We start from the raw sequence: 18,616 nt of genomic DNA, 5'->3' as shown, positions 1-18,616 counted from the left end.
TTTTCACAAACAAGCACTTCATAAAGAGAAGGGACTAGGAGTGAATTAAATCCGAACTAGAGAGGTTTAAGAATGAGGTATGTCTTCTATTAACCAAGTCCCTTACAAAGCGTACAGGCACGCAGTTATCATTTACTTATTTCTGGCACACTGTCTGCTCTAACAAGCACTGAAGAAGTTTATTCCAGATTGCATTCATAAGGACCTTCCCAATTTCCCCTGGAGCACGGAGCAGGGCTGGCTGCCAGAATGAGCAGGATGCCCCATGTGTGATACCTCCCTTCACAAAGGGTCTGGAGCACAGCAAGAATGGGAAGAACCAACTCCTGTACCTCCTTCCTAAGCTATGGCCATGCTCTAGAACCAGAGCACATGAAAAGTATCATGTAGAGTTTACTGTCCATACTTTCAGCACAAAATAATCACCATATTCTGTCTGATTTAAGAAATAAATCTTTTGTCAAATGCGCAGGAAGAAGTAAAGCACAGGAAGAAGTAAAGCACACTGAAAATCCAGTTTGCAGAGTACTTGACGGCCAGCAGAGTGCATTCCTACAATGCGATGCATGAGTACAAGAAGCGTAAGTTACAGAAATCTGTGAAAACCTTAGAGCTTTAAGGCTGCTACTGAGCTTTGTGTTATGAGAAACAAAAGCAAGAGTTTTTCAGGTAGAGATACTCACATTTTTGTGTATTCAGAACAGACCCAAATATAAAGAAAATAAAATTAATTGTGCTATTCTTCAGTTACTCTGTAATCATTTCAGCTATTAAGTTCACCAGCTTTATGGCATAGAAAATTCAATTCCCTCTGCTCCTGAGATTCAGCAAGGCTTAAGGAGAAGTTTAAGAAGAAGTCCACTTCAGAAGTTTCATATTTACCTGATGATTCTCTGCGCAGCATACTGATGTAGTGAGCGGAACTGTGATGACATATTGGCTAGGGCTGCCAGGCAGTTAGTGTGCAGGTATTTGTCCTGTCAGAAAGAAGGGAGAAAAACCAACACATCAAACTGCCCTTTTTATATATAGTGACATCTGTTGCAGGAAACCACTCAGAGGACTGATACCCACTGTTTCAAAGGCCATGGTCAAAAGCTCACAGGAGAATGACAAAGTTCATACATGCAGTGATGTTTTAAATATTTCTCTTTTGATACAAGGCTTATAAGAGTGATTTGACACAGATTTCAGGGTGTACTTACGTATCTTACATGTATACCTTCATAGCCTTAGCAAATTCTTTTACAAAACATCACAGGGGTAATAAATACAGAAATAAATTCTTCTCTTCCTTTATCTCCCTTCATTTTGTAGTCTTATCCTAAGATTTTCTGCTTTGTAACTCATTTCTCTACTAACTCTCTCAAAACATTCCGTATATTCTACTATACGACTACTATTACTAAATACTAATATGTGATACTATTACTATGTGATATTACTACTACAACTATTACTCCATGATACTTAACATTTCTGCTCCTCTTTCAGAATTCCAGAAGCCATTTGTCCAGAGGAGCACTTAAGTGATGGCCCTATCAAAGCCAAGGGTTTTCACAAAACCCAATGTCAGAGCCCTCAGTAGGATGGGAACCGTCACTACCAATGGAGTTTGGCTGCAGGCAAGTAAGCACAGACTGGGCCATTGCTCAAAAGAGAAAAAAAAAATCTTGAATCCACATATGACTTGCTGTGGTACTATTAATAACGTAATATTATTCAGTATATTCAAATTTGGCAAGAACTCATACATTGTTTTGAGCCATCAGCATGACCAGCCCCTACACATCAGTGTTTAATTACACCTACGAGGGATTTATTTTCTCTACTCTGATCTAAAATATGCATTTACACTTGAGTGTAACAGACTCCAGGTACTACAGTCAAAATGCCCTACTGTCCCAGTGGCTGTTTTACATCGTAAGAACACTGACTACACATAGAACTGAACTGCCCACTTCTGAGTAATAATTGAGTAGAAGCAAAGAAGCTGTAAGCAATCGTTTCTCCCCATTAGACAGTGGATTTTTTTCTTCTCATCTGATAAACAGTTCTAAATTATGGAATTTAGAGAGTCCTACTCAATGAATTGAATGATAATTCAGAAAGTGTCCTACAAGCTTAGAGCCACCTAACACTGCGCTTAGCTAATATGGCTGTTCTTCCCATTTCCTTCCATCCTACAACTTCCAGTGCCAACTCACTGCAACAGAAAGAAATCCCACACCCCGTTTGAGGCTGAAATCCTGCTGCTTAACTTAGAAGCCCTCACTGTGTCCACAAGCACGCAATGTAAGTCTTACCCGTGTCCGTGTCATGTTGTACTGGATAGTTCTTATCACAACGAGTATCAGGAGACTCCCAAGTGAGATCTCTGTTAGGACACGCTCAGCGTACCAAGTGATATTTTTCAATATCTGGAAAGAAGAAAAAAGCTGTTGAGCATCTGGGTCTGAATAAGGACACAGAAAGGTCTCCGGACTCCCTTTTCCCTTAACCTTGCTGATGGTCTTGTAAATCTGGTCAGAGCTCCACACCTTTCTGTGCTTTTCACTATCAAGGTTTACCACTATTTGAGAGCTTATGGCAAGAGGGGAATTAACACAGTCGTTCTTCCCAGAATTACGAGCAACCAATCTGGAATAGTATTGTACGCACATATCAAAAAAATCCTGCCTTCAAAAAAAATAATAAGTGGGAAAAGAACCCTAAAAGCACGGAGAAGTTCCCCTATAAATGTGGGGCTATTCTGGGTCAAGCCAAAGATTTACTCAGCACGGACTATTTCACAAAGAGCTGCCATTCTGTAAAGCTTTCATCTTTGATATTTTTAGTATGTTTTGCTGAAACTTCATGTTTAATGAAAAAAAAAACCCACCTTAAAAATCTAAAACCTCATTGTTTGATTTCATTAACTACTGTTGTCAAAATGTCACACGAAAACATTTCTGACTGTATCCCTTCCTCCCATCTCTTACATGGATATTGGAAAGAATGACTGATCTTTATCCTGCATCATTTGGCTTGTAGAATTCCCTCTTCCTCCCACTGATCAGTAAACTCAGAAAGGCCTCTATTTTGTATAGAGAGGATGGAGACGTAGCAACAAACTAAACGAGCATCTAGAAATACTTTCAGAATCTAAAGCCTTCCCCAGCTACCTAAAAGATCTCAGTAAGTTAATCTATATGGGATCCTGAAGAAATCCACAGTACCAAATTCTGCAAAGTCTGCAGCAGGATATCTGTGGCAAAATCTGGACATCTCCCACTGTTTCAGCCCTTGGCTGGGTGATGCACAATTCTTCCACTACAACTGAACATTGCCAGTGAAATAATCAAGAGAAATACTTTACAAACATTAATTGTATGTCAGGCTTGATGCAATCATTAGGTTGTAAATCACTGAAAGAGCACAGAACTGAATTCCAAAAAGGTCACTCCAAATTGTTCATTTCCATGGTAGTGTAATTGTCATTTGAAACTCTCTGTATAACATATATTTAAGGAGAATGTACACTGCTCAGTGCCTTTACAGATCACAGCCCTCCACGTAGTTGTTCTCTCTCCTGCTGATTCTTAAGGTCTTGAGGACATTCCATTACAAGAATTTCAGCGTTAAACAGTATTTGCTAAAGATGAGTGGTTTAGAAGGAAATCATGAGGCCACAGGAGGTACCTAATGGAGAGCTCCATAATTCAGAGCACATTACCAACCCTCGCCCTGCAAAAGCTGACCATGGAATTACTCATTGTGCACTGTTCATTTCTGCCTCTCATCCTCCTCATTTTGCATCTGCCCCCATTGACGACAGACACGACACAAATGCAGAGAGAGAAATGTGTCCTCGTTGCTACTGGCAGAGTTTGTCCCTGTTCCTGCGAATACTTTTCCTATTAACAGCCACTGCACCCAAAAAACTTGTATCAACAGCAGTATGTGAAGCATATAAATCTTCTTTCCTTTCCCTACCTTTGAGAACGAAACAGGAGACTCAGAGCTAATCCATTAACCCAGCTTCTCTAATTCAGCCCAAAGCCTGGATCTGCTCAAACCGTACTGAATTACTTTTGTATTCAGCTGGTGTGTTTGCAAAGGGATGTATTTCAGGAAGGAACAAACCAATGCAAAGGTGTTTTAGAAAGGATTCAAAGAAAGGCATGCCGGAGCCTACATACAGAAAATATCCTTATCTGTGAAACCCAAATCATCAGTTATTAACACTGGCTGTTGTTTCCCTGCAGTACTGCACATACTGAACACATTTAAATACTGATTTGGTTTGTTTTAAAACTATTATGAAAGTTATGAATCATAGAGCTGCATGAGAACTGTAAAGAAATCAGCTATCCCATACTATTGCCAAAACAAGATTGGTCTTTACAGCCTGTAGTGAAAATCTTTGTTTGCTCCTGTTATAACTGAGTCGAGCAGCCCATCTTCCAGCAGCTATTCCAGAGCTGATACCTCTCAGTACTTGAAGTTATTTGCCCTGGTTTTCAGTTCACCTTCCTTACCAGTTGCATCCAACCACCATTTTCTGATACTCAACCAACAGAAGATTTACATTTGCTAGTTGGAACACATTCTTCCACTTATTCTCATTTTGGGTCAACGTGCAACAAAACTTTGCATTTTCATCCCTTTTAAATTTTGCAGATGCTTTTATAAAAGCATGTACTTTATCGGTAGTCACAATATGACCTGCCACGACTATCCCAATGTCTCTATCTATAGAGATCCAAGTTATAGCAACTTCTGAACAACCACCAACATTCTGGACAGATTTGCAATCTACAAGCATCTCCCTCTACACTAACGAACAAGCCCTTCAATAAGCAACAAAAGCAAAACTGAAGCTTAATGCAGTGCACTTAACAACCTTTAAGGATACTTTATTCTTCATTTACTTAATCCCCTTGAAACCAAAGGGGATATTTAACAGGGATTCTGCTTACATTACAACATTATTCTAAAACAACGTCAGAATCATAACCCACCTTCTTATGAGAAGCTAAGGGACTGACGAATGTAGCACATCAAAATATTTCAGTTAATGCATCTAATGTACAGGTAAAAATGCAGTGACTAACCTTATAGTTGCTAGACTTGCTGCATTAAAAATAAAACCAGCAAGTCCTAATTTTTGTGTACATGGTTACTAATCATCTTCTGCTACAGAAAAACAAGCACAGCTGAGATTTACATAGTGCAATTATTATTTTTTAGATATTGATTTTGTACAGAGGAACATCAGTGGTCCACATGGGAGTCTTGTAGAATATTAACATCACATTTTTCATTGCACATCGAGAAAGATGTATTTCTTTAAAGAGAAAATTAAAGGTTGAATTTAAAATGAACACTTAAGCAAGGAAGCTCTTGTTCTCCCTTTCTAATCAATTTGTTGATCTTGGTTCCTTTTCCACCAATGTGCCTTGGTTCTGAGTGGCTCAGTGGGCATGGTGGGTATGGCTTGGGGTTGGATTCTATGATCCTGGAGATCTTTTCCAATCTTAGTGATTTCATGATTCTGTGAATTCTCACCAGGCTTCGTATGGCAAGACTAGGATCTCTCTAACATAATCAGCCAGCAGAATGCTACTCAGCAATGCTGAGTTGCAGCAAGGACGTTTCATATTTCAAGCAGGATGTATATGACAGCATGCATCTCGCACAATTTATTTTCTAGTCAGCAGCCTTAATTCTTGCACATAAACGAGCGCATGCCTTCCATCAAGCCCCATAAACTGAAAAGTGATTTATACTGCAGTCTGTGACGTTGATAGATCATCAGTGCTATGCTTTTATTGAGGATCCAAAAGGCATTCAAACACTATAGGAATAAAAGTTCTCAGTATTGAGAACTGAGAGTTTAGAGTACCATTGTTCTGTGTCACTCTCTGAAATACAAACTCAAAACCACATATTCTGTGTGTAATTCTATTTTTTATACACCACCTTCTGCCCTTGGATCCCAAAGAAGTTTGTCATAGGTTTTCTTTGCTCCAAGGGATATCTTTCATTATAGGTTGGATCCCACTGACTGTAGTACTAAATATTCAAGACATAATTACATGCATGCTTTACCAAAACCCTTAGTCAGTAGGTTTGAAAACAAAATCTGAGAAGAAAAAAGAAAACGAATCCTATAGGCCTTATCCTAGACATGGATAGTAATTTCATAAAACAAAAGCAACTGGTTCCAGAAGCATGAAACATGAAAAGTATTTCAAATTTCAATATCATCCGCATGAAAACAATGCCACCCTTGAAACAAACTCTTTGTTTGCAAGACAAAAAAAACAGAGGTTCTGATTAAATGCTCTTTTGAACACTGTGCAGAAGACACAGACCAAAAGAACAGGAACTCAGTCCTCTGGATCCTCAGCACTGAGATTCTTGTTTTCCCATTGATCGGCTTGAGAAATGTTCCTTAGTAGAATAAAGACAAACACAGTTAAGTTGTGCTTTACAGTCTGTCACAGAGCAAAGTACTGTGGCAGTGCTACAGGTTGCTGTCTCTTCAAGTACCACACAAAGTGACTGAGACATCTGATCTTTTTTTTATCTACAATTGCAAAAATCAGGAAAGAAAAATCACCGATACACATCTGTTGTGGGAATTCCTGCATTTACCCATTTACTCAGTTATTATTAGTAAAGAAACGGAGCTCTCCGTGGTTCCAGGGCCCCAAATTCATGAAGCCACACTGGGACTGATGGTTTGGATCACGGTTTCCAGCAGTTAAGACCACAATCAATTTAAAAAGAAATGCTTCAACAGTCAAAAAAGAATTTCTGTGGCTTCCTAAGCTCTTTACTAGTTTGTACAATCACAAGATTTATAAAATCGGGCTTACTAAAATTAATCTTAGAAATCAATGAATAAATATGGGTGAAAGGAAAATAGTGTATAAAGGTTTTTATAAGAACATTACATAGGATACATAGCAGCAGAGAGAAAACCAGGTTGACCTAAACTACATCAATTTCTTCTCTCTCCATTCTTCAGCCAAGCGATTAAAAAAAAAATCCTGCTGTAGTTGTTAACATTTGAGCAATCTTTGCAGTGAATAAGAGTTCATTCCACTTGTGTAACTGATGTTCACATTTGACAACTGTACATGCAGTTTCCCAGTTCTATTCATAATATTTTCTCCTTTGTAATACTCCCTTAGACTTCAGGAGATGCGGACTTAATTTTTAGGAAAGCAGGAGACTAAATACTTCCATTACACTGTACTTTTAGAATAGTAGTTCAGTCACCAACACCTGGAAACGAGGATTCAAACAATTTCAAAGGATGGGAAAGGGGAACTGATACATCAGGATGATTTTGCACCCTTTTCCTGCAGACAAAGCAAGGTGCTAACTACCAATCCTTCCACCAATATATCCATTCACCAAGAAGGTAACTTTTTAAAAGCTTGACAAAACGTGCTTTTTTTCCTATCAATTAAGCAGTCATTAGAATCGTAGTCATCAACTTTCATTCACATCAGGGCTGATTTGGGGAGGGGGTCACCAGCTCTTTCTCCTAAGCATGGGCAAGGAAAAAGCCTTCAAAATCACTAAGGTAAGCACTGCAGTGGTGGAACAGCATTCTGATTTGCCTTGAAGTGATCTTAACAGCTCTTTCAGTCTAAGCCATTTTATCATTCATTCCATGATTCTATAAAGTCTGCTCTCTGCTTTTACATGAAACACATCCAGTCAATCACGGAAAAGTGATAAAAGGTGAGAAAATCAATATTAAGAAATAGAGGAAGAATTGGAAGAATTCAGTGGAAGAATTAAGGTTATTCTACATCTGACCTCAGCCGTGTCATAATGCTCCATGGGCTTTTTATGCCCAAAGTTTCACACCTTATTCTGAAGCAGGGTGATAAAGAAGCTCACATAGACACAAATGCAGCTCACAGCCACCTTCACCAATCTGCAGAATGAGCAAACTCCCTGGCATTACTGCTGAAAGGATGCCACTGAGCAGGTATATGGAGGGAGTTGTAGAAAGAAAAAGGCATGGAATAAGAAACAAGCAGTCAGATTCTGAAGTAAAACAGATTAAACAGACAAGAAAACAGAAAAAGGCAAAGGCAGGGCTGAGCAAATCAGTGCAGGGTGAAAGGAACCAGATATTTCTGTAACTGAAACGGAAGTAGTAAAATAACATCCACATTACACTACAAATACATTGGCAGCGTTAGTGGTGATGGCAAGCATAAACTGGACAAGGACACTTGATTTAAGTTCTCATTCCACAGCTGGATCCTCATTAACAGCATTAGGGAAATCTTCCACTTTACTTATCCAGCAAAGAATTTTTGACAGACTGCATGTAAACCAACTGAAACAAATGAAGGACAACGAGGAAACAGACTGAGTCAGGGGTGGAATCGTCTGCTGTCCCCTAAACCCTCACCAAGCTCCATTTATGACATACAGAGCTATATAAAACTCTGACATTTCAGCACATATGTATTATTAAGGTCTGATCACTGGCACTAAGACGAAACACCAATTACCTCCCAGTCAGGCTGGAAATTTACTTGAGAGCAGTTGCTTCTCGCTTTTTGCATTTCGTTGATTTTACATAACCCCAAAAGAGAGTTTGTATGTCCCAATCAAAAAATAAAATATAATCAGTGCGGACATCTGTATTATCACAGCGTTAGAAGCTGGGATCCAGAATATTATTATCCAAGGTCTTCTCCAGCACAGATGGTCAAGGCCCATCACAGAGAGTCAACATTTGGATGATATTATATAGACAACGTAGAACAGATATTAATCTAGCAGGAAGACAGAAAAAAAATGCCAAGTAAGGAAGCAACAGTTTGGAAAATAAAACTCCTATTAAGACCCTCCCTCAGCTGCATCAAACTGGTTAAGCAAAGATTTTGAAGAGAAATAAAAAAGCTTTTCTGTTTCTCTCTCCCTTTTATAGCCCCTCTAAGTTCCTCAATCCACAGTCACTGCACACTTAAAATTATAAATAAAGACTGGAGTGATTTTTAGGTCTCAAGAGTTATTTACCAAAGCAGCAACTCACCACTTCATGAATGGATCGGTTGAAGCCATCATCCTCTGTGAGGATCAACAAAATGATGAGAGCCATGTAGACATGGTGTGAATTCCTTTCTTCAACATGATATAGAATTTCGAGAATTGGCAGAACCTTTAGGGAAGGAGGAATGTGCACATTAGATGAGTCTTTAAACAGCTGACAATAAAACGAGGAGACTCCGAATCTCCCAACTATCAGCCCGTCCTGAACAGTATCACAGTGATTTCTCCTTCTCCAAATAACCACTCCTAAGCAGTGACGTACAGCATTCAAACACCTTCTGTCTGTCTTGCTCTGTCTCCACAAGAAAGTCCATGCAAAATTTTTCTTGTGGTGAGACATAGCATTCCAATTTCTAATAAATTACATTTCCAGCCATAGTACTTATCGTAGGCTCTGAAAGCTTGAGTTCCCCTTTAGACTATGGGAAAATAAACAAGATTTTCAGCAGTGCAAACAGGAAAACAGTTGTTTCTAACCACTTCTGCTAGCATAGCCTGATCTGAAATAACTTTCCTCATCAAACACAGCCAGGCATATTGGAGCTGAGGTGACCTGAAATTCAGATCCCATTTTGGTGTGTGGAGATAATCCAGACAAGAACCAGTTTGGGTTGGGTTACGACTAGCAAAGGCCTGTTTTTCCCATTTTAGACAGCGTGCAGGCAACGAGAACTGACATTCTGCTGAGAGTTCAGCCCAAGGTCTTGCAACATTTCCACCAGGATGAACAGCTTCAGCCAAACTCTTGTAGTAATAATGAAAACGAATTGCAACTGCAAGCATACCTGAATGTTAGGCTAAAGCTAATCCAGATGCAAACGCTGTCGTCTTACCAACTGGAAATTAGCTTTCCACTAGCTCAGTATGTGCTTCCCCACACTGCAAAAATACCCTGGAAACAGGAACTGGAGACAACTCCCAATTCCAGGATAGTGTATGAGATACTGAATGGTGTCCAAGAAGATTCTAGACTCCTACAGACTTCTGTTCTTCAAAACAAGTCCAGTGAAGCAGGATAAATCATGTGAAACCTATTCTGGTGCGAGGCCAGAGCGCTGAGCACTGCGTAAGACTCTGAAGTTACCAGAATGTTCTGTTCAGTCAACAAGTCCCAAAACAGTTGGAACATATTAAACACAACACAGTTTCTATCAAAACCTATGAGGCTTAGCTAAGTACTGCAGGCCACAAAACCTTCTAGCAGATGCTTTAGCCAGGGGCAGGGCAATACAGCAGCAAAAGTAGAGAAAAGATATTTACAAAAATATCACAAACTTCCTTTCTTTACATATTCAAAGGATTCTTCTCCAGTTAAAACTACAGGCAATCTTTCTGTGTTTTATGAGTATCAGTCTTGAGAGTAGAGACTGTGTTTTCCTAAGATACGTGTTTGGTAAAAAAAGTTTGCAAAACCACTTTTCTTTGAGTGGAAGAGAATCATAGAGTCATGAAGGTTGGAGAAGACCTCCGTGATCCCCAAGCCCAACCCCAACCACCCACCATGCCCACTGACCATGTCCCCAAGTGCCACATCTCCATGGTTTTGGACACCTCCAGGGATGGGGGCTCCACCACCTCCCTGCACAGCCTTTACCACTGCATCACCACTCTTGGGAGAAGAAATTGATCCTAATATCCAACCAGAACCTTCCCTCACGCAACTTGAGGCCATTACCTCTATTCCCATTGTCATTACCCAGGAGAAGAGGCCGATGCCCACCTCACCACAACCTCCTCTCAGGGAGTTGTCAGGACCCTCCTCTTCTCCAGACTGAACAATCCCACTTCCCTAAGCACTCCCCATAGAACTGTATTCCAGATCCTTCACAGCTCTGTTGTACAAATGTCGCTCCATCAGTCCACTGCTCAAGCTATTTCCAAATGAAATATTTTAATTTTATGGAGCTTTGCATTGCATAAGCTCAACACCATTTCCAAGCCTAAGAGTTATGATAAGTTACATCCAGGACAAAACAATACACAAAAGTAACCAGTGAGAAGACTTCTCATGTTCTAATTACTGGACCAAACTGAAAGAGGCAAATCACAGAATCAAATGGCCAACTACCTGCCCATTTTCTGGTGAAAACAAAATAAATGCATCTAGTTCATAAATTCCACTGGCAGTTTTTCCTTTGTACACTGATATGCTGAGATGTACATTCCTTTAGGACAAGTGTTACTGTTCTGAAAACAAGAAGTATTCAACAAGCCCTAGCCACATGGTCTGGTCTTCATGTAGAGGCAAGAGTTGGACTCAGTGATCCCTATGGATCATCTTCCAGCTCAGGATACTCTATGATTTTATAAGCCACCATTTAAGTAGAAAAGATTTAAGAGAGTTAAGATGCAAGACAAAACTAGAATTTTAGTTTCACTAGAATTTTTCTAGATTTGCAACCAAAACACACTTCTACACTTTTATGGTACAGGCATACATTAAATCACGAAGTTTATGTCACACACGTGCATTAACACTTAATAGTCAAGTGTCGTGCAGATCCTGTTTAGACATGCTTGGTGCAATACACATTAGCACTTGTGGTTAACAGAAAACTTCCACAACCCATTCTTCCAAACAGAAGAGAGCTACATCCAGGAATATCCATACAAATAAGCGTCTTGCTTCTTTTTAGTTTGATTGATTTTTTTAACGAAAAAATACAATGGTGCAACCCCTCATTCCAAAGCTTTTGAACACGCAGTCCTATCCTCCAATGAATGATTTCTAAATGAAACTGGAAAAAAATATACCATAACCACTTCTTGTTCTGCAGGCCCTTTAATTCAGAATCATTTAACTATCACTGTGGAATTACTACTAACACTCTTCTATGAGGAGCAGCTTTTAACCAGTAAGATACAGCCACCATTACAAGGTTCTCCTTCTAATCCCCCAAGCAAGAGCCAGGTAAAAGTAGACATTAGAAGCTGTACGTGCTCCTACCAACAAGAAAAGGCTCAACATTCTCCCATCCACAAACAATGCTGCTCTGCTTATGAAGAAATGAACTAATTGCCCCCTATTTCATCAGTGCCACCATTTCCTGGAGAATCTTTGCACACACAGTTTAACAATGCGGGTGCATTTCCAGACACAAACATCTCTAACAGCAAGTATTTTATAGAATTACATGCACTGAGATGGTGTAAGTTATGGAAGACATACAACTGTCTATTACATTCTATCAAACTGATTATAAGAGGAAAAAGATGCATTGCGCTATGTACAATAAAACAAGAAAATGAAGGTATTTCCATGTAAATGACAGATTCATATACCAGTCAGGAAACAACCTGAAACAATCTACTACAGCAGTTAGAAACAGCTGACTCAATTTACAAATTAAACAGATGTTACAGAAGTGCAAAGATATCTTAAAAATCCTCGGGAATGCCAGAGAGATCATCTGTTAGAAATGCTTCCTGGGTGCCAAACCCAGAAAGAATTGTTAAAAAAAAAAGAGAAAAAAGACAACAAATGCTGTGATGCATTGAATGAAGTGCAAGAAAACAACCTCCAAAATCCCAAACCCCTCAAATTTAGATGAGAGTTCAGCTGAACGCTGACCAGATCTCTCACACCACAGACCTGTGTGCTTCACCCAGCTAGCCCACTGGTTTATGCCTGATAACACCACAGTCCTCTAAGAGGCCATCCACCCTTGGCTTAAGGAGAGCACTGCTTTGTCAGCAACTTTCACCTCTGAATTACTTTATTTTCCTCCCATCTTTCTAAGCTGTGGGATTCACCTTCCAGGCTTCGTCCTTACCGTGCCTCCCAGCAGGCTGAGTCCTTCCTCGACAACGTTTTCCCCGCAGAGACACTGACACATCCACACACTGCTCAGACAGCTTTCTCACTAACTCAGCACAGTTCACTTTCTGAGTTTTCCACAACAAGCCCTCAGAGTTCTCCTAGTTTGTGTGTGGGTGTTTGGTTTTTGGTTTTTTTTTAAGCAAAAAACTGTTTCTGTGCACTCTCTCCATCTTCCAATAGTCTGTGATTATTTCGTGAGTGTGGTAGCATGGCACCAGAATAGCACAGAGCCTTACCATAGCCATATACGGAAGCTGCCCCACACTCCTGCCCCTTCCTGTCATTTACAAATTTAAATTTTTAACCACAGGGTTGTAACTGGGAGACCATAGTTTTGTCGTCCATTAACTCCTCACTCCCAATGCTCTTTGTGCCTGGCTCAGCACATGCTATAAAGCAGCTGAGACTGCTCTTCTTAGCTGCCTGCTGCAGCTCATCCCTTCCTACAAGCCCACTGAAAACAAGCAGATTGCAAAGAGATGTCAGCAGTGTATCAGCAATGACCACTAAAAGCACCAGGATGCATGAAGGGTAAAATACATGGACAGGATAGCTTGAGACAGAGCAATCAGTTTCAAAACAGGGCTTGCACCTAAACTTTATTTCTCTAACAATAAATTGATAAGCTTAGCTGCTGTGAAACCCATCATACTACATACCAATAGCACAGGACACCAAGTATAATGCCTTGTTCACAGGATTTGTACAGAATGACTGAGGTCACACCTAGACAATGTGCAGCAGACTACACAGGAGCTCAGTTTCAAATAATCAATTCAGTATCAACTATCCTGCCTGAGTCTACCAACAGCAGTCTCTAACAACTCTGATTTTAGTGGAAGAACTTGGACTGAGCCCAAACCTATTCCATATCTGCCATCAAACAGGCACAGGATCCAATTATCTGGCAGGACTTCAAATACCGTAATGAAAAAGGTTCTCTATTCTGTTCCCTATTCCCCCAGACAGCCATTATCTTATTAGAGGAATGCTTTTTAATAAGTAAGATTTGTTGAAGTGGTTTGTGACATTACTAAGTGCACCAGGGAGCATCAGCTAATTTATAACCTACAAGAACTGCACCAGGTGTCTGTTACATCAGCTGTGAACAACAATCCTATTGAAGCAGCTAAGAAGTCACTGAAGTTGCACTTCTACAGAGTCTATAAGGTATTCACTGAGGAGTTTCAGCCTTATGTCAATTGTGTGAGATATCTGGCACATCAAACACGTCACAGTTCATTCTGCTAACTATTATACACATACACACATGATAAACCTGTGCAATTTTTGGCCTGAATATCTAAAAAATAAGCTAACAGAACACAATCTGCCAATGTGAGCAGGCTGCCCAGTGAGGAGTGCAGTCCCCACCCTGAAAGGTACTTAAGTGTGGTGTGGACATGGCACAAAGGGTTAGTGGTGGGACTTCAGGATGAGCAGAACAATACTTACAAGGTTCTCTATGTCTGTCCGTGCCAACACGTATGTCCGTACGTTGCTGTTCTGGTGCAGAAGCATGTACAGCAGAAGGGTTGCCTGATCAGACTTCTGTTGCTCACACAAAGCCGTGTACAAGCTGTTAAAATTAATCTGGAAAACGTGGGGATGTGATGATGAGAAAGCGCTGCTGTCTGAAACAGAAAAATATAAAATAATCTTTAGCAAATATATTTGCCATCCAGATAGCTTTCAACTTTTTAAACCTCTGGATGAAATATTTTATACAGGCACCATAATAAAGAGGTAACCCAAAGCATCCATGAGTCTTACCATAGATGGGCATAAACCTTACAGGGCGCTGATGAAGCCTCCTTCCATACAGTCTAACAAACCAGACTAGCAGTACCTTATGCATGCTCACCATATGATTTATGGCAGAGCTGAAAGTGAGAACAGAACAGCATTCCGCTCAGAGAACTTTTTCTCCAGAAGCTCCACCGGCTTCAACAAAAACTTCCAACACACATCTCTAACTTCTAGGAATTTCCAGTGGAAATGGAAGAAGCAAGCACGACAGTCAGTGCTCAGCATGCAAAGAGCAAGGTTGTCATCCTTGCTCAGCCTCCCCGCCTCCCCATGTCAGATTGTGCCCTTGTTTTTTTTCACAGAACACCTCTGAGAGTGCAAAGTTTGTTCCCCTGCAGCAGAGGTACATTTCTCAACTCTCAAAAACCTCTCCAGAAATTTGTATAGTACCCTCCTACCCAGCTCTGCACAAAGAACCATTCCAAACAAGCATCCATGGCAGACATACGAAGGGGGATGAGACTGCCTTTGGGAACTGAATTACTTATTTCAGTGTCTTGGCAACTGGATGCAAGGGCTATCCTTTCTGAGCATATCGACAAGCTCACCATATGGAAAAACTGCAGTAATTTTGTGGATACCCTGGGAACAACAGCAGTTCAAATACTCAAGTATCCTACAAGTCTGGACTTAAAAGCTGCCCTGCTTCTATAAACAAGATGTCCAAACTTGAAGACTTTAACCAAAATTCCTCAGTTCCCACAATAACAGACTACAGATTTCTGAATTGCTCATTGCTTATTAAAAATGCATTAACTTAGGAAAGTTGTGCTGTAGGACACAGTGTGACAACCACTACTCCTGCACAGTCACTGGTGGACAGAGCAGGTTTTTAGGATGCATCTCTGTCCCTTCAGGGATCGATCACCAACATTACATCCACTTCAGTGTGGCTTTCCTACTTCCCCTTGCCTTCCAGTGCATACACTTGGCAAAGTTTTCTACAACATACTCAACACTGCCAAAAGCTAGTTTTCACATTAAAATCACATCCTATGAATCATTATGACCATAACTAGACTTTTTTATGCCATTCTCCTTTTTCCAGTCCCACTCGGTGTTCTCAAGAACCAAATATAAGCTCAATTATATGAATATCACTAGTGGAAACAAGTTTAATGGAAACAATGTTATTCTGTAGACATTCACATCTAAAGAAAAAAGGGGTTTTCATGCTGCTTTCGACACAGAACGACACAATTAGCAATGCAATAGCTCATCACAGCTCTAAGGGACATGATGCCAGCTAAGCAGGATTTCTCCAAGTGCTATAAATCTTCAGAGAACTCCTGCAGTCTCTTGGATAACCAGTTTACTTGGAAGACAGCTTTATTTATGTCTTCTAAAATTATGAAGCTTTCTTGAATTCATCAAGTCTGAAGGAAAAAGTACCCTCCTTCCTCTGTCCCTTCCATGAGTTTCAGCACCAGGGAGCCAACTACTCATCACAGTTCCCATAGGAAGGTGTCCTATTACATGGGCTTGCTGGAGAAAAAAACAGGTTTTGGAAAGAGAATCTCCAAAAAGTTGCAGCAACTTAAAAGCTGCATTTTCATCGGTTCATGCTTTGGAGTAAGAACAGATCAGAGAATCAAGGAATCACAGAATGGTTTGAATAGGAATGGCCATCAGGCCCCACTCCCTGCAGTGCACAGGGACACCCACAGCTCCACCAGGTGCTCAGAGCCCATCCACTGTCCCCAGGAATGGGGCATCATCACCTCTCCGGGCAAACGGCACCTCCCTGCCCTTCTTGTAAAGAACTCCTTCCTTATTTCCAGTATTAATCTCCTCTTTTTCAGTCTGAAATCGTTTCATCTTGTCCTATCAGACACAAACCTTGTGTGTTCTTGAATGACATAATTGCCTGCCTGTAGGGGTTTGGTGTGTCCGGAGCATCAGTCAGGTTGGCCAGGACCAGCAGCAGCAGCAGGCTCTGGTTAGCCAGTGGGGAGCACTGCTCCAGCTGTGGTGTTGCCTTACTCCCCACTCCGCCCAAGGTGAAGACTGTCCACAGGCCAGCTGCAGAGAAAAGGCACAAAAGAGAATCCAATCAGACAGCAGAATGCACACTCTTATTTTAATGAAGAATGACCCTCTGGAGAGAAGGGAATTATCTAACACAGAGGGATGTGGAAAAGGAGAAAAGCAATTCACCTCTGCACAGTATGAAGACACGATGTCTAAAAATGAGATTTTCAGGAGGAACACAAGAAAATTAAGCCGTAGGAAGATAAGAAAAAGTATGCAGAAAGGAAACAAAGAGCGAACACGAAACACAGAGCAGACGCTGGCTGAAGGATCCCTCATAATTCTAATGTATTGAGAGAGAATACGGAGCTGGTACACAGCCACTTGAATAAACTGATGCGCTCCATGCTGCAGTATTTTTATTCTGTATTCTAATGTTGATAACCTCATGTATTTGAGGCACAGCAAAGTAACAAAAGCCAATACTGCTTCAACAACCGGAGTCCAGTAGAGAATATCACTGCTCATTAGATGTGGGTAGATAATGTAACAGCAAATAATAAACTTCCTGGGGACAAAAACAACCAAAACCACCAGCAGCAGCAATTTGAACTGATCATCTCACAGCAGCTCTCAGTTATTTGCTTCCTAACTGCAGTAACAATGCACACTAGAATGTTCTCCCCTTTCTATAGATAAGCATTCTCATCCCTTAATGCCTGCTGAGCACTGAGTGGCTTTGAATGTACCTTGAAAATTTAAGGTAGATTCTGATCATTATATCAAATGAACAGAGCTTTAATAAACTCTTTAATTATACACACAGAGTATACAGTACAGTAAAAAGAAACTCAACCTCAAAATTCTTATTTTTAATTCATGTCAGAGAGTCAAAGTTAATAATAACATAATTTTTTAATGAAAGAAATGAAAATTAAGGAGGTTTAGTTTTCTATATTGTTTCTAATTTAGTTCAGTATTCTAATCTGACAGATTAGAGGACAAAAACCTGAAAGCTACTGGAATGCAAAGCATACACACAGTATTGTCAATTAACAGAATCTGTTCTCAGCCTTACAAAGTTTTGGAAGTCAAACCAGATTTTTCTTCAAACATAATCATACGGTCAGGTTTTGTAACAACCAACATTCCCCTCATCGGCACTGTGGCAAGGCAATTAGTGCCACGTCAAAGGCAAAGGAACTAATGACATTCAGCATTGAGCAGCTTGGAGGATTTCTTGCAATAAAAAGTGTGATGATTAGAACCTCCGTAGCAAAAATTTCATGTTACTTTAATAATTTGTTATCACTGTGTTTGTGATCTACTGTTCTCAAGTCAGAATAAAGTCACTGACCATCAAGGTAGCTTTCCAAGTAAAAGGGTTATAGAGTCGTTAAGGTTGGAGAAGACCTTTAAGCTCCCCAGGTCCAACGTCAACCCACCCCACCGTGCCCACTGACCATGTGCCACATCTCCACGGTTCTGGAACACCTCCAGGGATGGGAACTCCACCACTGCCATTACTACACCTTTCCTCAACATTTAGGTAAAGACAGACATGGTCCAAGCGCTGATTAGTAACTTGAGTCTTCCATCAGAGAGAATGAGCTAATTACGTCCTCGAGGAATTCACACAGTGATACGAGACCCAAGTGACCTCTTGGAGTTCTGCCTCTTGCTGGCAAGGGCATTCCTCCAGAAAAATCAGTCCCATGCTAGTGGGTCCATAACATTCACTTCAGCTCCAAAATGCAATGTCAAACTTGGTTCTATGTGCTGGTTGGTGACCCCAGTGTTAGTAAGGAAAGCAATGCTTTTGTTCATGACCACTGCATTATTGTGCTAAACAAAGTGTTGGGAAGAGATATGTCACAGCCAATGTTTTTCATTTTATTCTATATGTTCTCAGTGGTCAAGATAAGCCACAATTCTCAGCAT

At 40.4% G+C, this 18,616-nt stretch overlaps 1 protein-coding gene across 1 annotated transcript; it reads right to left on the bottom strand.

The window, feature by feature from the left end:
* Positions 1–863: 863 nt before the first annotated feature.
* On the bottom strand, positions 864–16,757 carry LOC104914744 (dymeclin; the record flags this gene model as incomplete). Its single annotated transcript, XM_019610271.2, has 5 exons — positions 864–977; positions 2,307–2,420; positions 9,059–9,184; positions 14,351–14,529; positions 16,544–16,757. Coding segments are annotated over 5 exons (732 nt in total), but the record flags the coding sequence as incomplete, so codon positions are not given.
* Positions 16,758–18,616: the final 1,859 nt, after the last annotated feature.

Source organism: Meleagris gallopavo, chromosome Z (genome assembly GCF_000146605.3).
Source record: "Meleagris gallopavo isolate NT-WF06-2002-E0010 breed Aviagen turkey brand Nicholas breeding stock chromosome Z, Turkey_5.1, whole genome shotgun sequence".
NCBI classification, from domain to species: domain Eukaryota; kingdom Metazoa; phylum Chordata; class Aves; order Galliformes; family Phasianidae; genus Meleagris; species Meleagris gallopavo.
This window is presented reverse-complemented; position numbering and strand designations above follow the sequence as displayed.